General features: G+C 32.0%; 1 protein-coding gene across 1 annotated transcript in view; it reads right to left on the reverse strand.

Annotated features, from left to right (window-relative positions):
* Positions 1 to 3,940: 3,940 nt before the first annotated feature.
* The window catches only part of NME9 (NME/NM23 family member 9), a 44,954-nt gene continuing 27,100 nt past the window's right edge, over positions 3,941 to 21,794 (reverse strand). The window contains exons 4-11 of the mRNA XM_051985615.1: positions 18,528 to 18,599; positions 15,682 to 15,798; positions 14,201 to 14,276; positions 11,270 to 11,352; positions 7,202 to 7,294; positions 6,099 to 6,253; positions 4,813 to 4,925; positions 3,941 to 4,240 (exon numbers count right to left, since the gene is read on the reverse strand). Of these exons, the coding sequence (XP_051841575.1) occupies positions 4,197 to 4,240; positions 4,813 to 4,925; positions 6,099 to 6,253; positions 7,202 to 7,294; positions 11,270 to 11,352; positions 14,201 to 14,276; positions 15,682 to 15,798; positions 18,528 to 18,599 (753 nt within the window). The 3' untranslated portion in view covers positions 3,941 to 4,196. The remainder of the gene's footprint in view (positions 4,241 to 4,812; positions 4,926 to 6,098; positions 6,254 to 7,201; positions 7,295 to 11,269; positions 11,353 to 14,200; positions 14,277 to 15,681; positions 15,799 to 18,527; positions 18,600 to 21,794) is intronic.

Consider the following 21,794-nt stretch of genomic DNA (forward strand, 5'->3'; position numbering starts at 1 on the left):
AGGGTAAAATTGCAACTAATGAAGAAATTAAAACAATCATTAGGAAATATTTTGCTCTATTTCACTCTGAGTAAAATCCATGAATATTTATGAAAGTATAAAATACCTAGATTAACAGAAACCCTAAAAAGAAATCCTAAATAACCCCACCTTAGAAAAACAAACTGAATATGCCATCAGTGAACTAGAGGGGAAAAAAATCTCAGGATCAGATAGGTTTACAAATGAATTTTACCAAATATTTAAAGAACAATTAATTCCAATACTATATAAATAATTGGGTAAAATCGATGAAGAAACTCTATCAGATTCTTTATGACAGAAATATGGCATTGATGCCTAACCTAGGGAGAGCTAAAACAGAAAGAAAATTATCCTCTCATTTCCTTAATGAATATTAATGCAAAAAAAAATTGAACAAAATACTAGCAAGGCAATTATAGCAATAAAACTCAAGGATTATACACTCTGTTCAGATGGGATTTATACCAGGAATGCAAATTTGGTTCAATATTAGGAAAACCATTAACATAATTGGTCATATCAATAAGAAAACCAACAAAAATCATATGATTGGCTCAAAAGATCCTGGAAAACCTTTTGACAAAATACAACATATGTTCCTACTAAAAACACTAGAGAGCATGGGAATAAAAGAACTATTCCTTAAAATGATAAGCCATTTCTATCTAAAACTATCAGTAATCATCTGTAATGGGGATAAGCTAGAAGCCTTTCCAATAAGATGAGGAGTGAAACAAAGATACCCACTATCACCATTATTATTCAATATAATACTGGAAAATTAGCTTTTCTTCTTAAAAATGCAATGGTCAAAAGCAATTCCAAGAGAATCACGATAAAAAAAATGCTATCTATATCCAAAGCAAAAATTCTGAAGTCTAAATGCAGATCAAATTTTCACTTTTTTTTTTGTTTTTTCTTTCTCATGTTTTTTCCTTTTTGTTCTGATTCTTCTTCGACAACATGACTAATGTGGAAATATGTTAAATGTGATTGCACATGTATAATCTATATCAGATTGCTTGCTGTCTTAGGGAGGATAATGTGGAGAAGGGAGGAAAAAATGGAAATCAAAATCTTATAAAAGTAAATCTTGAAAATTATCTTTACATGTAATTGGAAAAATAAAATATTTTTTTTAAAAAGGTTAGGTTTATCAATAAGAAGAAAAAGAAATCAAAGGAATTAGAATAGGCAATGAGGAAAAATCACTATTTAGACATGATATGATGGTATATTCAACAAATCCTTGAGGGTCCACTAAAAAATTATTTGAAATAATAAACAACTTTAGCAAAATTGCAGGATATAGGATAAATCCATATAAATCATTAGTATTTCTTTAATGAGCAATAAAGCCCAGTAGCAAGAGATAGAAAGAGAAATTCCTTTTAAATTAACTGCAAACAGTATAAAAATGCTGAGGATGCTATCTGCCAATCCAAGTCCAAGACTATATGAACACAATTACAAAATATTTTCACACGAATAGATTCAAATCTACACAAATGGTGAATCAACCTAATAAAATGACAGTTCTGCTTAAACTAATTTACTTCTTCAAGGCTATACTAATCAAACTACCAAAAAAAAATCTATTTGATAGAGCTAGAAAAAATAACAACAAAATCCATCCAGAAGAACAAAAGATCAAGAATATCAAGGGAATTAATGAAAAAAAAAATTCAAAGGAAGGTAGCCTAGCACAACCAGGTCTTAAATTACAATACAAAGCAGTAATCATCAAAACTCTGGTGTTGGCTAATAAACAGAATGGTGGATCAATGGAATAGACTTGGTACACAAGACATAGTAGATAATAATAAAAGTTATCTAGTGCTTGATAAACCCAAAGACCCCAGTTTTGGGGGATAAGAATTCAGTATTTAACAAAAATTCCTGAGAAAACTGAAAGACAAAAAAATCACAAACTAGTTTAAGACTAACATCTCACATAGTATATATACCAAGAGAAGGTCAAGATGAGTGCATGATGTAAACATAAAGTATAAAGCAAATTAGAAGAGTGAGCAACAGTTTACTTGTCAGACCTATAGGGAGAAGGAAAATTCAAACAAAAAATAAAAAGCACTAAAATACAAAATAGATAATTTTGATGACATTAAATTAAAAAGGGGTTGCACAAACAAAACCGATGCAACCAAGATTAGAAGGAGAGCAGAAAGCAGGGAAACAATTTTATAACAAGTATGTCTGAGAAAGGCCTCATTTCTCAAATATATTATAGAACTGAGTCAAAATTATAAGAATACAAGTCATTCTACAATTGGTAAATGTTCAAAGGATATGAACAGTTTTCAGATTTAAAAAAACGCTATATATAGCCAGATTGGGGAGGAAAAAAGAATATTCTGAAATCACTATTGATGAGAGAAATGCAAATTAAAACAACTCTGATTGGCTAATATAACAGAAACCAAACAATATCATTTTCTGGTTGAGATGTAGAAAAATTAGAGCACTAACATACTGTTAGTGAAGAACCAACCATTCTGGAGAGCAATTTGGAACCATCCTTAAAGGGCTACAAAACTGTATATATCCTTTGACCCAGAAATATCACTACTAGATCTGTATTCCAAAAAAAACTTTTTTTAAATGAGGAAGAACCTATATTTATGAAAACATTTATACTAGTGGTAAAGAATTGGAAATGGAAAGGATGTTTATTAATTAGAGAATGGATAAACAAATTCTGGCTTGTGATTGTAATAAAATATTTTGCTATAAGAAATTATGAGCAAGATAATTTCAGAAAAATCTGTATAAAGATTTTTATGAGCTGATACAAAGTGAAGTTAGCAGGACTAAGAGAACATTGTACACAGTAACAACAATATTGTAACATAATTTATTCTGAATGATTTAGTTATTCTCAGTAATCCAAAGGATTTATGAAAAATACTATCCACCTCTAGAGAAAGAACTGATGAAGTTGATTTCTGATTGAAACATACCATTTTCCACTCTGTTTTTTATGGAGGATTTTTTGGTCTATTTTCTTGATCCAAAACTATCACGGATATGTTTTGCCTGATTGCAGTGTATAATCTATATGAAATAGCTTATCATCTCAGGGAAAGGGGGAGAAAAAGAATTTGGAACTTAAAAAAAAATTTAAACTGTCAAAAGTCATTTTTACATATAAAAGAATTTTTTTTCAAAATGAAAAAATAAAGAAATTACTTTGTGGTCAGGTCTTCAGTTTTTGTGGCTATACTATAGTCACAAAATTCTCTTTCTAGGCAAACTAACCATTATTTTTCTCAAGGAAGGACAAAAAAAAAAAAAAAAAAACCTGGCCTTGACTTAGAAATACCAGAATTCAGAAAACTGAACCAAAGAAATGGATGTAAATATGACCCTATGTTTCAGAATTTTATCCAAATAATCAGTAAAGTCACTAACTTTTTTAAAAACCTGGCCTGTAGCCAAGAGACATGATACCATACTCTTATTCTTTATTTTAGTGCTTGGGAAATTAAACCATCTTATGATCAAGAAAACTTTTAAAATTATATCTCAGAGTATATATAGGAGAAATCCTCTGATGACTCTTTTTGCTGTATCCCATAGGTTTTGATGTTATCTCACTTTTGTTCTCTTTAACAAAATTTTTAATTATTTCTGTAATTTGTTCTTTAACCTACTCTTTTTAAAAAGATTAGATTGTTTAGTCTCCAATTAGTTTTAATCTATATTTTTGTGGTCCCTTATTAAATATAATTTTATTGATTGTGATCTGAAAAGAATACCTTAAAATGTCTTTTAATTATAAAATTGTAATATTCTAATATATAAAAGTATGTAAAGAATGATTTTACATATATATGTATACACATGTTTGTATCTAGTCGTAGTCATTTCTGGGGGGAATAAGGGAAGAAAAAAAGAAAAAAATTACATAATTTTATTATATATTTAAAAGGAATGGCAAGTTATACATAATAGATTTGCAATTTCATGTGTAATCACCTTTTTTTATTCCATAACCTATGTTGTGGAAATACTTGTTTTATTTCATAAATTAAAAATAAATGCAATTATTTTTTAATTTTTTCCAATATCTGAAGATGGCAAATTTGAATTAGAACTTGTGATGCCGCCTCTAGTCATTTTTGGAGAATAGTAATCTTAATTCATGGGTTTGTTCACTGGAGAATTTCTTCCCTTGGTACTTTGTCAGCATCACTTCCTGTTGGGCAATAACAAAACTTGTTCTTAACATTCCATACCATTTCCTTGTGATTAAAAAAAATCTATAGACTCATTATCCACCTCATGAGCTTCAATAATCATTTTCTTTTTCACCTACTTATAGTAATTGCAATTATAAGAGGAAAAATCTGGTCGATTTTCCCACATTTTCAAATTCTTAAAGAGAGAAAACTAAATGGCACAGGGACCAAAAATTGAGGAAACACTTTTAATGGAAGTCTACAGAAACATTTAATGGCTCCATTAAAAATATCTCTAATGTCACAAGATAGGACTGTGGGATCTTTTTTTCTAACTTGCAACTTAAATCTCCTTTATGTTTGTGTGAACTTCTTGAGAGCAAAGACTTGTCTTCCTTCTATTTTCTAATAGCAAGGGTTCTTGCTTAGCACACTAAGTCCTTAATAAATACTTTTATCCATTCATTTCTTCCTATACTTAAATTAGTTACTAGATATTTAATATTAGAACACCAGCTTTCTCTTTCACATTGACTGAAGGCAAAAGTTTTCTGTAATTAATTACTTTATACTGAATCTGTATCCTTACCTGAAATTTTAAAATTTGGGAAAAAAAATTCAATCTCTCTGTTTGCTTGTTCTCTGTTTTCACTGCCATGGACAGCATTAAATGGCATTATTGTGCCATACTGAGCCCGGAGACTGTAAACAGTAAAATTTTGTTATGTTAATTAAGATAAATCATATCATAATTTTACTTGAAAAAGTGCATCTGACTAAATCTTGATCACTAATCAATTAACTCTGAATCCCTTATATTTATTTTTATTATATTTATTTATATTTACTTTTTCATGAACAACCAAAATGAAGGATTCAAAAAACAGAGGAAATGAACATTGGGTCATTAGCTCATAGAATCTCCATAATTAATTCTCTCTGATTATAAACAAATTGATTATTTTCATAACTTTTTTCTATTTAGGAACCAAGTTCCCACACTCTATATTTTAATTGAAGAGAACATGTAAACTTTAGTAAACTATTTAATGATTGCTAGGAGCCATCATGAGAACAAAAAGCAATCATAGTACAGACTTAGATTGCAGTTTCAGCTCTTTTATTAACTAGCTATATAATCTAGACAAATTCTTTCTATCTGTAAAATCGAGACAGTAATGATCTGCCCAATCTGTCTAATAGGGTTGCCGAATTTCAAATGAGAATATGGATGTGAAAGTTCTCTGAATAGTCTACAAATGCAGAAAGCATATTCCCCTGAACCTACGCTAACAATTTAATTGTTCCCTTTTGATTAAGATTCTTATTTTGATGATCAAGTCTAGGATAAACAGAAAAGTATTATAAATGTCATAATTGCAATGATAAGCTAAACTTTCAGAAACGAGTACCTATGGAAGCAATTATAAATAAGTAACAATCAGTAACTTCCAATAATTATTTATTTTTACCATTTTCACTGAGAGGAGGAATTATTAAGGAGAGAGAGCAGAATGTTGATATTGCATATGCCTCTCTTTAAATGTATAAGCAAGTTGTAAAGATTTTTGTGCACTAACAATTAACACTTTCAATTTAACCATTCTTATTCTTGAACAAATCTAGAGGAATCCAAATCAGAAATATTTTAACTAAGATTTTAGAGCCTCATCACCTAGTTTTTTAAAGGTTAATTAATTTGGGGGTCACTGTCACTCACAAAGACCATCCACTAAGACAAGGAAGAATTTCAACATATTCCTACCACTAAAATTAAGATCCTTGAAGAATTGAAGTATAAGATGACTGGCAAAGGTGTTGACATGATTTTTCATTCTGGATGTAAGTTCTGAAAATGAAAGGCTATATCATTACCTTTCAGGATTTTCCCTCTTGGCAACTTCAATATCACTTGGACCAATGAAGTCTCTCCAGGCAGCAACTACATCTTTATCATTTTCAGGCCATGAGATTATGAGTAATCGGCATGGCCCATCAGACATGTGCTGAACTAGCTTTTCAAATATTTCCTAAAATACAATTATGCCAAATTTATCTAGCAACTTATGGTAGTGGCACTCATTCAAAAAAGCCCAAAGAAACTATAGTTTTACCCTCCTTTTTGTAGAAATAAAGAGAATCATGAAAGAATGGGGTGTCCCAAAAGTCTTGGAGCAATATTAAGTTATTAAAACAAATATAGCTCTGACAACTACAGTAATAAGCAAGCTATGTAACTCACTATTTCATCCAAAGTTTATTAAAACTCAGTGGTCAGATATCTCACTCTCCTAGCTCATCTATTGCTCAATTTCACACATTTATGGGTCCCTAAAATTTGTGATCACAAGTATTTCAAATTTAAATATAATGGAAGAAACTTAATTTAATGTTGGGAATTATGCAGAAAATATCCATTCTTTAGATAGAAGCTGAAGTAGATTATCTGTACTATCTCTGTCAGATTATGGCTTTCTAAGTGTCCCCTCCTCTGTGAAACTTACTCCTTACCATCCAACATGTATGATTTCTTAATGTTCTGAGTGCTTATGGCATTTACTATTACTAAAACTTATTAGACATCTCATACATGTTACTTTATATTATAAGGTATCCTTTTACTTGAAGACAGTGATTGTGATTTGTACTTTTATGTATATCAGGGCCAACCACAGTGCTTTGCAAACAGTAAGCAATGATGCAAATTCCAAGAATGATGCAAACATCATTCTTGATGGGAATGAAACAGAAATCTGTTGCCATAAAATATCATCTTTTCAATCTCATCACACCATGATATCTTTTAAGCTTAATAGATTTGAAATATGTTGGATATATATGTCTAATAACCTCTAAGTTATTACAGTTTACAACATATTTACAGCCTATTTTCATAGTATTCATGCTAATCTAAATTGATCCAAACTTTATCAAAGAAGAGAAAAAAAGAGAGAGAAAAAGAAAGAAATAGAACTAACCTCTTCAGATCTTTTTTGGTATAGATATCTTGTTTCAGCCTCTGTCATGATTCTTTCTTCATTAGTTAAAATTTCAAACCCAGCTTCCTGAACCTATGGTATACAAAAGAAGGATAATTTATCTTGAGGCTATAAATAAAACATAAATACATGTTCATCACAGCAGAGCATCATGTAGTCTAGAAAGGTCCCTCAAAGTAGGTTGCAGTTTTTCATTTTTGTTGTTGTTTCCCCAGCACATTATATATTGTCTCACATATAGAATTTTTGCAGAGTTTAATTCATTGTTAATATTTTGTAGGGCAAGGAAAATTGAATCAGGTAAATCCTAAAATATACTGATCAAATATATCAAGTGGGTATGCAAGTGGAAAAAAAAAACAATCGATTTAACATGAATTGATTTATAACAATCCATTATGACAGTTTTAAGTCTATATATAATCTTTGAGAATTAAATCAAATCACTATGTTTTCCCCAAATTTACCTTAATATGCTGGTCAAGATAGGAAAGATGTCTTCATAGAACACTGGTTAGACACAAGATGCATTTCTTATGCTAAGGCCTTAATGAAAATTATATTGCAAGAAACCCAATCCAAGTGGGCCATGATGGCTTGAGTTATAACACCTCAGCTTCGATTGCCCACATTTGGCTTTCCAAACTAACAGGGATTTGTGTGTTTTCATCACAACTCTATGGCTCAGTTATTGACAAAGTTTTTTCCTCCATCTGAGAATAACGAGCTATAACATCTTTTGAAATCTTAGTCAGTGTCTCTACTGGGCTTGTATCTCAAAAAGATCATAAAAAAGGGGGAAAGACCCACATGTGCAAAAATTTTTGTGGTAGCCTTTTTGTAGTGGCAAGGAACTGGAAACTGAGTGGATGCCCATCAGTTGGGGAATGGCTGAATTAATTATGGTATATGAATGTAATGGAACATTATTGTTCTATAAAAAATTATCAGCAGGATGATTTCAGAGAGGCTTGGAAAGATTTAGATGAACTGATGCTAAGTGAGTAGAACCAAGAGAACATTGTATAATTGTATAAATATGTATGCATATATTGTATTTAACATATATTTCTATCATGTTTAACATATATTGGACTACTTGCCATGTAGGGGAGGGCATGAGGAGAAGAGAAAATTGGAACACAAGGTTTTACAAGGGCTAATATTAAAGAATTGTCCATGCATATGTTTTGAAAAATAAAAAATAAATAAAAAGAGAACATTGTACACGGCAACAAGAAGATTATGTGATGATCAACTGTGACAGACTTGGCTCTCCTCAGCAATACATTGGTCCAAGATAATAATATATGGGTTCATGATTTAGACATAAAGAATGATGTTATAAGCAAATTAGAAGAACAAAGGATAGTTTACTTCTCAGATCTGTGGAGAAGGAGGCATTTGTGGCCAAAGAAGAACTGGAGCTCATTATTGAACATAAAATAAATAATTTTAATTATATTAAGTTAAAAAAGGTTTTGTACAAACAAAATCAATGCAGATAAGATTAGAAAGGAAGTGAAAAACTGGAGCAAAATTACATTCAAGGCCTGTATAAAGGTCTCATTTCTAAAATATATAGAGAACTGATTCAAATTTATAAAAATAAAGGCCATTCTCCAATTGATAAATGATCAAAGGATATGAAGAGACAATTTTCAGATGAAGAAATTGAAACCATTTTAGTCATATGAAAAGGTGCTCCAAATCATTATTGATCAGACAAATGCAAATTAAGACAATTCTGAGGTACCACTATATAACTCTCCAATTAGCTAAGATGACAGGAAAAGATAATGATAAATGTTGGAGAGGATCTAGGAAAAGTGGGACACTAATACATTGTTGATGGAGTTGTGAACTGATCCAACAATTTTGGAGAGCAATTTGGAACTGTGCCCAAAGAGCTATCAAACTGCATACTCTTTTATCCAGCAGTGTTTTTAATGAGTTTGTATTTCAAAGAGATCATAAAGGAGGGAAAGGGACCCACATGTCCAAAAATGTTTGTGGCAGCCCTTTTTGTAGTGGCAAGAAACTGGAAACTGAGTGGTGCTCATCAGTTGGGGAATGGCTGAATAAGTTATGGTATATGAATGTTATGGAATATTATTGTTCTATAAGAAACAATCAGCAGGATGATTTCAGAGAGGCTTGGAGAGACTTGCATGAACTGATACTAAATGAGTAGAACCAGGAGATCATTATACAAGGCAACAACAAGATTATATGGTGAGAAATTCTGATGGTCGTGATTCTTTTCAACAATGACATAATCCAGGCCAGTTCCAATGATATTGTGATGAAAAAAGCCATCTACACTAAGAGAGAGGACTCTAAGAACTGAGTGTGGAACACAACATAGAATTTTCACTCTTTTTGTTGTTGTTTGCTTGCATTTTGTTTTCTTACTCATTTTTTCCCTTTTTGATCTGATTTTTCTTGTGCAGCAAGATAATTGTATAAATATGTATACAGATATTGGATTTAACATATGTCTTAACATGTTTAACAAAAAGAGATTTCTCCACGACCATAAATTCAGTATTCATACTCTCATAGAATACTTTTTTTACATTATTACAATTTTAATTTGTTGCAAATTTAAACTGGAAACTGAAAACATTAGGCTAAGAGCCTCTTTAGGGAAGGGACTGTCTTTTGTCTTTCCTTGTATCTCAATCACTTAGCATAGTGCCTGATGCTTAATAAATGTTTGTTGCCTGACTCACCCCTTAAAAAGAAGATTCTTTCAATAGAACTGAAGACTTTCAAAGCTTTGCTGAACCTTCAACATAATAAAATCATATTCTTAGAGTTGAATTTTTATATGTGGGGAAAATAAGACCCAGAGAAGTATTTACCCAAGATCACACAAATGGGCATTACTAGTTGTTTAGTCATTTTGTCAGTCATGTCCAATTCTTCATGATACATTTTGGGTTTTCTTGGCAAAGATACTGGAGTTGTTTACCATTTCCTCCCCCCCCCCCCACCTTATTTTACAGATAAGGAAACTAAGGGGAAATAGGGTTAAGTAACTTGTCTAGATTCATGCAGATGGTAAGTACCAGAGGCTAAATTTAAATGTAAGATGACTCTTCCTGATTCCAGGACTAGAGTTCTATCTAGTGTACCACCTAGTTTCCCCAGGAAATATTAGTGCCAGACTTCAAACCTTGATCAATCCTTTTATTCCAAATTTAGTCTTTTTTTTTTTTTAACCATACTACACTACTGTTTTATCTAAAATATCTGCTCATCAGAACCAGGAGATCATTATACACTTCAACAACGATATTGTATGAGGACATATTTTGATGGAAGTGGATTTCTTTGACAAAGAGACCTAACTAAGTTTCAATTGATAAATGATGGACATAAGCAGCTACACCCAAAGAACGAACATTGGGAAACGAATGTGAACTATCTGCATTTTAGTTTTTCTTCCCGGGTTATTTATACCTTCTGAATCCAATTCTCCCTATGCAACAAGAGAACTGTTCGGTTCTGCAAACATATATTGTATCTAGGATATACTGCAACATATCCAACATATAAAGGACTGCTTGCCATCTAGGGGAGGGGGTAGAGGGAGGGAGGGGGAAAAAAAATCGGAAAAGAAACGAGTGCAAGGAATAATGTTGTCAATATAAAGTAATCATTAAATAAAAAATAAAAATTAAAAAAAAAGATCATCCTAAATTAATAGCAAATTACCAAAAGTGCCCAAATTAATAAATTAATGCTCAATTTATTCAGTAAAAAAAATAAATAAATAAAATAAAATAAAATATCTGCTCATTTTACAGAAAATTAAACTAAAATCCTCAATGAAAAGCTCAAAATCAAGCTGTCAGCAAATTAAATAGTTAATCAGTTAAGTAGTTAGTTATCAGGTTAGTATCCAGGTACTAGTTTTGGGGCCAAAACTCTTTAAAGTATACCAATTGTCTCTCTATAAAATGGTTACTTCCAGTTGTCTTCTGATTTACCAAAGAAAATATTGCTACATTTCCGGTGGATATTTATTGTTGTTCTTACCTTCAGGATGATGTCGTCCACCTTCCCATGGGCCACAGCATCTGGTTTAATAATTGCCAGTGTGCAGGATTTTTCAAGTGACACTAAAAATGATTTTTAAAACCCTGAACTTTAGTAAGGATTTTATGCTCTAGAGATTTCAATATATTTGACAAATGGTTATTATTCTTTTACTTGAAGACCTTGAGACACAGGGAACTCATTACCTCTTGAGGTACCCTATTCTATATTTTTTAAGAGAGCTCTACTTGTTAGGAAGGATTTTTCATTCTAACTCAATATCTACTTTCCTGCTGTTTCTACCTGTTTCTCCTAGTTTCAATCCCTGGGGTTTAAAATAGCAAGACTAATTTCTTTAAGGATATCCACATGGCACAATGGATAGAGTATTCCTGAAGTCAGGAAGACCTAAAATCAAATCCTGTCTGTATGCTGTATGCTGCTGATCCTGGCAAGTCATTTCACCCTGTTTGCCTCAGTTTCTTTATCTGTTGAATGAGCTGGAAAAGAAAATGGTTAACCACCCCAGTATCTTTGCCCCAAAAAAGTCTCAAAATGGAATCATGAAGAGTTGGACATAACTGAAATAACTCAACAAGAATGTCTTTATATATGCCAATCTATCAAATATTTGAAGATCAATCCTCCTATTGAAGAGAGAACCTCAAAACTCTGATAAATCTTTAAAGGAGAAAACCTTCTTCAACTCTGCCTCAGTGTGGGGATTCCATCCCAAGCACAGTTTCATCTTTGTTATCTGGATAGGGGTCGGCTCAGTCCCAAAACCCACTGAATTAATTCAAATTCTAGCTGAAACCCAGCGAGGAGCCAACCTGGGACTCCACCCGCAAGCACCCTTTAGCTTGTAGCCAAAACCCCTTATTATAAAAGAACCAAACTAAAGTCCTCTCTTTGCAGAGGTTCCAAATATGCCAGCTATATTAGGCTTGGCATCCCAAGGAGCTTCTACCCACTGGAATATTTTTTCCAGTGCCAACCTCTCTTTACCTATTTCCTTAACTAGACTTTAACCTTACTTCCAATCTCCATAATAAACTTCTTTTATCAATCTAGGTTTTAGGGTGTGTAAATTCCTTTATAGGGGACTCTTGTGCGGCCAGAAGGGAACCCCAGAACTCCCTACCCTTGTGCCACCACTAGACCTCATTTAGACCTTATTTAACTCCCTGACCACCAGAAACCCTAAATTCATTTGGTTACTCCAAATCTAAACCTCATCACTATATATCTCTTCTAAGTGTTCTTTCCTTCAAGCAGTACTCATATGGTACATGTCAGTCTATCAGCTATCGTTTAGTAAGTTTTTACTATGAGCCAAGCACTGAGCTAGGTTCTAATGAAATAGTATTTACCCTTAAGAAACTTACATTCTATCAAGGCAGACAACATCTTATCATTTTATCAGGAATCCTACTTACCAATCTAGTCACCTTCCTTTGAATGTAATCTTGTTCGCCAAAGTCTTTATTAAAATATCATACCCAGAACTAAACACAATATTCTAGATATGTGAGGACAGGCAGAATTCAGCAGAACTATGACCTCGCTTGTTCTAGACACTATACCTATCAATGTAGCCTAAGATGGATTTTGGTTAGGTTACCTACCATTGCAGTCTTTTGGTGTTTTGCTTGGTTTTGATTTTGATTCTCATGCCCTATTATTAATTACTATTGTTTGCTAATAGGTTCAGGTGTTTTGCAATGTACTATTGTCTTTATCTGCCCTTACTTTGCAAATAAGAAAAAACACCCAAGAAACATAATAACTTTCCCAAGATCCCACAGAAGATTAGTGGAAAAAGAATTAGAATGAACAGTTCCAGAAACGCATGGCTTTCATTCTGTAAACAAAATGATTCATACACATGCAAAACTGTGTGCCAATTTTATTCTGTCCTTTGTCTTGAATTTTTTCCCACCTTATATTAAACTCTCTTTTCTAATCTTACCTCTGTCCTTCCAATCTAAACCAAACATTCTTTCACTTCCTAGGAATAGGGACTTTACCTGTGATTTCAATGACATAAGAAACTTCTTAGTGAGGAAACTCCACCTTTGCTGCATGGAAAACCACACAACTTTACAATCTCAGAAAATTGCTAAGAGTTTAAGTGGCTTACCCAAGAACACATAGCTAGTTTTCATCAGAGGTAGTATGTGAACCTATTTCTTCTTAACTCCTAGGCCAGCTGTCTATTTTTTTCAACTGTTAAATAAGGGGGTTGGAGTAGATAAGCTCTAAATTTCTGTCCAGCACTATGTCCCTCTAATTCTCTGTGCTAAAATAAATGCTAATTAAATGCAATATAGGATGAGCCAATGAATGACAAGTTTTCCAACAACTCAGAGGAATCATGTACATGCTCAGAGAACCTAATCCTAAAAGTAGGTAATACTGTGCTGTGGAGGGGCCTCATCTGGGGCAAACATTGAATCTTTCGAATTTTCAGAAAAGCACTGGAAAGATTATCTATCCCAGATTCTCTTTATTAAATCTTCTGTTTTATTTATTTAAGTAATTCATGAGAAGTTTTTTCCTTTGTTTTTGATTATAAGTGTGCAGAAGGGGTGTTAATCACAATCACTTGATATTGAAGACAACCACACTAAGACAGGAATGTGATCCTACTGCATTAGAAGACTCCTGCTGCCCTTCATGGTTTCCTAGGACCTTGAGGGGAAGATTTAGCCAGCTAAGCTATTATTTTAAATTTATTATTTCCTTTAGGATATGTCTGTGTATTTTATCATATTATTATATTATCATATATTATGTTATATTTTTGTAATAAATATATAGGTTGCATAAATACATTATACACACGTGCGCGCACACACACCCATACACACACACACCCGCATTCTTTCCCAATTTCTGTTAAACCTATTGGAATTGAATTTTACTTACCTACTTCATCTTCCTCTCCATACTCCTGATCTTGGGAAACACTTTCTTCTTCAATGGAAAGAGCTGCATCTTTAATCTAATATAAATCTTTTATTAAGGCAAGTAATCAGATAAATTATACTAAATCTATCTGGTACAAGAGCAAAGACGCCCATTTCCTAAGCTTTATTCTAAGGAAAAGAAAATTACTAAGGAAAACAAAATACAGACTGAATAACCTAAAATTTGGCCATCTGGTTTTGTGAGAATATTAAAAGGCTTTTACTAACTAGTTAATGGGGGGATTATCTTGGTTATATTAGATATTGTATAGCATTTGTTTTTTAGTCAATGGGAGAAAAGAATCAATAGAATTAAAAACAAGAAAAAACAGAAGTAAAAAGTTTAGAAGATGTCAAATATTCCAAAAGAAAATTATTTAAAATTTAGAGAAAAAATTAAGCTGATGGCTAGTTATGGCAGAAGACAATAAAGTAACAAATTCTTCCTTCTTGTGTTACAGAATTTGGGACACAATGGGAATTCAAGTTTCTTTCTGGACCTTATAGTATTTTCATCAAAGCAAATGCCAATTTCTTTTTCGGGGGTGAATTTCCTTTTTGAACGTAATATTTTATTTTAGTCTGTTCCACTAAAATAGCATGGTAATTAAATGCTTTTGAAAACACAATGTGCAATTTAATAATAATGTTTTGATTTGTTTTCACAAATGTCATCAACAGCCATATGCTTTCTAATTTATAAATCATAATGACTTCAACTTAACAAAAAAAAAGTTCTTGTTATTTTGAGGATTTGAAGGATAGAATTTCTAAATAAAATTCTCTCTCAGTTGGATTAAATAGACACTTGAAAAATTTGGAAATTAAGCCCAGAGTTCTATGGATCTACTACAAATTTCTTATTTGAAAATCTTCATTTCAAGCTTTTTTGAGTATACCTCAATATTTTGGAGTCTTCCTCTTAAAGATACTTGATTCTATACTTTTATATTCCATACTGAACCTATTAACTGTTCCAGAAATTGTTCTGATTTTTCAGGTTTAATTGGGTAAAGGGAGTTGGAGTCCTATTGAATTGAAGGGAATGGAATGATATCAGGTCCAATTGAATGGATAGAATTTTGTTGAATTAAGGATGAAAGGAAAGTTTTAAATATATGCTATGGGAACTAAGCAAGAGTCCTTCTTGGTTTACTTGCTACAGCATATGCCATGGAGTACTGGGTCTGTACCCAAGATACTTCTGAAGAAACATATAACTTCACTCCAAAAGGACTTGTTGCTTTGGTATGATGCAGCAAACATTATTCTATTCCAATTAGAAAATTCTAATCACTCTGAATGACTGGATTGCATGTTTTCCTATTTAAAGCTTTAAGAAAACCAGAAAAGGAGATCATTATGTTAGAGTACATTAGTGTATAATACATGGTAGAGCTTTAGAGTTTAGAGTTTCAAAAGTTAAAATCCTCCAATTACCACTTTCCGTTCAATGCCTTGTTCCAAAACCTTATTCTCTGCATCCAGCTGATCTAGAATAGTTTTGTGCAGTAATGGTCCATTTGCTCCTCTTACCACAGCCACTAATTCTCCACCCTAGAATAGATGGTAAAATTACTGGTTGAAATAGTGAAATCATTAATGAAATAAAATGCCTTTCACTTTATTTTTATTAGCCAATTTTGCATTGTTAATGCTCATTACTTTCACTTAGAATAAGACAATGTATAAGGTAAGGAACAACCTTAGGATAAATCATGAAGTTGGAGAGATTCTCCTTTGGTGCGTCTTTTATTTTCTGCCCCTTTAGCTGTTGCCACTCTGCCTAGCTCCACACATGCCAACTAAATTTATGTTGCTCTGAGTTCCCTATACTTGAGGCACCCTCAGCCAGAATTACTTCATGCTTTATAGTTCCCTCTCAAAATAATTATTTAGGTCACTGTAGATTTTCTTGAGGCAACAACAACAAATTCTAAAGGGAAAAAAAGAGCAGAAAAGAAAAAATGTCTATCTGGTGAGCCTTTATAAATACATAATGAAAGAAGGAAAGTGAAAAGGAAAGGAAAAAGGGAAAGATATGCCCAAATGAATACAGAATTCCAGCAAACATCAAGGAGAGATGAAGAGATTTTCTTATATGAGAAATTCAATAAAATTAAAGAAAACAATATAATGGAAAAGATAAGAGATCTCTTCAAGAAAGTAAGGAATATCAAGGAAAATCAAAAGATTTATGCAAAAATGGGCATTAAAATGATTTTTAAAAGTAATAGGCATTTAACAAAAGTAGGAGAGATTAAGAGCTGGCAAGAATACAAAAGAATTATATAAGAAAGATTTTACCATTACCAATAACTACAATGGTATGGTTACTGGTCTAGAGCCAAACATTCTGGAAATGTCAAATGGGCCTTAGGAAGCATTGATAACATTAAGGATAGTGGAAATGATAGAATTCCAGCTCAACCATTTAAAACCTTAAGAGATGATGCTATTAAAGTGCTGCTCTCAATATATCAGCCAATTTGGAAAACTCAGCTGTGGCCACTGGATTAGAAATGATCAGTTTCTGTCCCAGTTCTAAAAAAGGGCAATGCCAAAGAATGTTCAAATTACCAAACAATTTTACTCCATTCACATGCCAGCAAGGTTATTTTAAAGATTCTGCAGGCTAATTAAACTTAGTGTAGCATCCACCATTTCCCCATCCACCACCACCCTTATCACCTTGGCTTTCTTACTCTGATATGCAAATAGCAGGATTAAATAAGATAAATACTATATAAAATATATGTGTCAGTCTAATAAACCTTTCATAAAATGCAAAAAAATAACAACAACAAAAAAAGATTCTTCAGACTAGACTTCAGCAATATGTGACCTGAGAATTACCAAAAGAGCAAGTTGGTCTTCAAAGAGGAAAAGGAACTAGAGACCAAATTGCCAGCTTTCTCTGAATTACACAGAAAACAATAGAGTTCCAGAAAAAACTCTACTTATGCTTCATTAACTATTTTGACTATGTGGATCATAACAAAGTGTAGCAAGTCCTCACAGAAATGGGAAAACCAGATCATCTTACTTGTCTCCTGGAAACCTATATAGAGGTCAAGAAGCAACAGAACTAAACATGAAACAATTAATTAGTTTAGAATTGGAAAATGTGGGTGACAAGGCTGCATATTGACACCTTATTTATTTAATTTAAATGCCAGACTGGATGAATTAAAAAGTTGGAATTAAGGTTACCAGAAAAAATATCAACAATTTCAGATATGCAGATGATATCCCTTAGATGGCAGAAAGTGGAGAGGAATTAAGAAGCCTCTGGATAAAGGTAAAAGAAGAGAATGTAAAAGCTGATTTGAAATTTAACTTTAATAAAACTAAGAACTTGGCAACTGATCCCACCATTTCCTGGCAAATAGAAGGAAATGGAAGCAGTGTCAGATTTTATATTCTTGGGCTCAAAGATCACTGTAAATAGAAATTACATCTATGAAATTAAAAGATACTTTCTATTTGGAAGGAAAGCTATGGCAAATCTAGATAGTACTAAAAAGCAGAGATATCACCTTACTGACAAAGGTCCATGTGGTCAAAACTATGGTTTTTCCAGTAGTAATATATGGCTGTGAGAGTTAGGCCCTATATAGGGAAAGCTAAATACAACAGATGATGCTTTCAATTTGTGATGCTGGAGAAGACTTTTGAGATTCTCTTGGACAACAAAAAGGTCAGATCAGTCAATACTTAAAAAAAATTAATTCAGGCTATTCATTAAAAAGTCAAATACTGAAGCTAAAGCTTAAACATTTTGGCCACATAATGAAAAGATAGAACTCATTGGAAAAGGCTCCAATATTGGGAAAGATGGAAGGCCAAATGAAGAGGATGGCAGAGAAGAAGATGGATAAATAATATCATGGAGACAATGAACATGAACTTGGATAGACTTTGAGAAATAGTAAAGGATGAAAGGGCCTTGGGTACTCTGGTCTATGGAGTCATTAAGAGTTGGATACAACTTAATAACTGAACAACAACATTTTACCATTAACAAAGAATTGTGAATTTAATTTATTCTTTAAAACAGCTCACTGAAAAAACCAACACAGTTATTGTTTTTCTATTGTGTGTATATGTGTTTATCAAACACTTGACTGAAGCTTTTATTTTTTAATCATGTTTTGTTGTCATAGCTATAGCATTAAAAATGTGATTCCTATCCAAAAGAAATGTGCAAAATGCAATAGACCTTGTTTGAATCCGAATATTTCTAACTACATATAATATTGATTCTTGCTTTAAAAAATACTCACTGCATAAAAAAGAAAGGTAGGTTCACACTTTCCCCGGTATTTCTCCAAAATATCAAGAGAGTCTGCTTCTGCCTAAATAAAAAAAAGCAAAAAAAATTATCTGATATATTTTTAGCTTTTTATTTTCAAAACATATGCATAGATAATTTTCAAGATTCACCTCTGCAAAACCCTGTGTTCCAAATTTTTTTCTTCCTCTCCCCTACCCTCTCCCTTAGACTGCAAATAATCCAATATGTGCAATTATTCAATACATATATCTATAATTATCATGCTGCAGAAGAAAAATCAGATCAAAAAGGAGAAAGAATGAGAAAGAAAACAAAAAAAGAAACAAACAATAAAAAAGGTGAAAATATTACATTGTGGTCCACACTCAGTCCCCATAGACCTCTTTCTAGATACAGATGGCTTTCTCCATCACAAATCCATTGGAACTGGCCTGAATCACCTCATTATTGAAAACAGTCCTATCCATCAGAATTGATCTTGGTATAATCTTGTTGCTGATCTCCTGATTCTGCTCATTTCATTTAGCATCAGTTCATGTAAGTTTCTCCAGGCCTCACTGTAATAATCATCTTTCTTACAGTGGATAATAATTTCTTTCTTACAGAACAATAATATTTCATAACATTCGTATACCATAACTTATTCAGCCATTCTCAAATTGATGGACATCCACTCAGTTTCCAGTTTCTTGCCATTACAAAAAGGGCTGCTACAAGCATTCTTGCACATACAGGTCCCTTTCTCTCCTTTAAGATCTCTTTGGGATACAGGCTCAGTAGAAACACTGCTGGGTCAAAGGATATGCACACATTGATAGCCTTTTGGGCATTGTTCCATATTGCTCTTCAGAATGGTTGGATCAGTTCACAATTCCACCAACAATGTATTAGTGCCCCAGTTTTCCCACATACCCTCTAACATTCATCATTATTTTTTCCTGTCATTTTAGCCAATCTGAGAGGTGTACAGTGTACCTCAGAGATGTCTTAATTTGTATTTCTCTGATCAGTAGTGATGTAAAGCTTTTTCATGTGACTGAAATGGTTTCAATTTCATCTTAAAATTGCCTGTTCATATCCTTTGATCATTTATCAATTGGAGAATGGCCTTTATTCTTGTACATTTGAATTAATTTTCTATATATTTTAGAAATGAGGCTTTTATCAGAACCCTTGAATGTAAAATTTTTCTTTTATTTCTCATTTTTGTAGCAACTTCTCTTATAAAAATCCAACATCCAAAATATATGGAAAATTTCATTTAAATATATCAGAATAAGAGCTATTTTCTCAATGATAAGTGACCTAAATATATGAACAACCTGTTCATATATAAAGAAAATATACAAGCTCCATCACAAGAGAAAAAATATTCAAATCCACTAATAATAAGAGAAATACAAATTAGAGAAACTTGAGGTTCCACTTTATAGTTATCAGATTCACAAAAATGATTAACCCTTCCTAGGGTTTTTTATATTATTTAGATATTCCTCTTTTTTAAAAATTTCTCTAATTTTTAACATCTCTTTTATAATTCTTTTAGGTTTATTTGTTGGCTTTCTAATACCTGCTATTATTCAATTCAGTAATCTTTTTTTTCTATTTTGTTAATATTTATTTACAGATAAATTATTTTTCTCGTGAGAACTGCTTTATCTGTACCCCAGAAATTTTGATATTTTTTTTAATCATCATCATTTTCTTTCATGTAATCATTGTTCCTATGATGTGTTCATTATGCCCAAAGGACTATAAAATCATATATACCTTTGATCTAACAACACCACTACTAGGTATGTATCCCCAAAGAGAATTTAAAATGGGGGGAGGATTTATATGTACAAAAACAATTATAGTAGGTCTTTTTTCAGGGCAAAGAATTGAAATTGAGAAGATGTCCATCAATTGGGTAATGGCTGAATAAATTGTGATATGTGATTATAATGGAATACTATTATGCTATAAAAATGATGAGCAGAATGTCCTCATAAGAACTCATAAAGACTTCCATGAGCTCATGCAAAGTGAAATGTACTGTGTACAAGTAAAAGCAATATTATAAGATGATTCGCTGTGAATGACTTTACTGTTCTCAGCAATATGATGATTGCTGAGACAACTATGAAGGAGTTATCAGAAAGAACTGATTGTGCATGAATATATGTTGAAATATACTGTTTTTTTACTTTATTTTTCTTGAGATTTTTTTTGGGGGAGAGAGCAGAAAAATCAATGTTTTCTTTTACACTATGACTTTTATGGAAATGGTTTTTGCAGAATTTGACATGTACCTTCTCTTAGTTGTGGGGGGACATTTGGGGAGAGAGGAAAGGAGAGAATCTGGAACTCAAACTTTTAAAAACAAATGTTTAAAAATGTTTTACATGTAACTAGGGAAAAATAAAATATCTATGATTTGTTCTTTGACCCACTGATAATTTGGAATTTTGTTGTTAATATCTCCCTTAAATCAATTTCTTTTGTTTCTGGTTCTTAAACTAATGTTTATTTTTATTGTGTTATGGTCTCTAAGAAATATATTTACTATTTATGCCTTTTTACATTTGTTTGTATTATCCCTGTGTTCCAATATGTGGTCAATCTATATAAAGATTCCATGTAATGCTGAGAAATAAATATATTCTTTATCAGTTCAATTTTTTAAAAAAAATTCCTTAAGTCTTTTAGCTTTTTTCTTCAACAATTTGTTCAGCTTCACATTTTCATTTTTAATCTTTTAGTTAGACTTATCCAAAACTGAAAGAAGGATAACCAAGTCTCTTGTAATGATTATGTTGCTGTCTTTGTTTCTTGTAGATCATGTAATATTTGTTTTATGAATTTGGATGCAAAAGCACTTAGCACTTATGTAAGTTTATTGGCTTTTTGTCTAGTTAAGCTTGCTGTTTTATCTTTTTTATTTTTGAATGTTTTTGCTTTGTGAAATAACATGATTGATTTTTGGTTTTAATTGAAACATTGCAAATTCTTTTCATCCTCTCACTTTTACTTTGTACAGGTCTTTGTTTTTAAACATGTTTAAAAGGTTTTGTTTTCTTACCCAATCTATAACCTTTTTCATTTTATTGGATATTTTTGAGTTATGATTTTCTCTCTTCTAGAAACACAGTACTATCCTATCTCTTCAATTACTTTAGCTTAATCCTTTTTTATAATGTTTCCATTTATTTATTTCTAACATTCTTTTATCATTTGTATTTTAGCTTTTTATTTACAATACATATGCATGGGT

This window comes from Antechinus flavipes, chromosome 3 (genome assembly GCF_016432865.1).
Source record: "Antechinus flavipes isolate AdamAnt ecotype Samford, QLD, Australia chromosome 3, AdamAnt_v2, whole genome shotgun sequence".
NCBI classification, from domain to species: domain Eukaryota; kingdom Metazoa; phylum Chordata; class Mammalia; order Dasyuromorphia; family Dasyuridae; genus Antechinus; species Antechinus flavipes.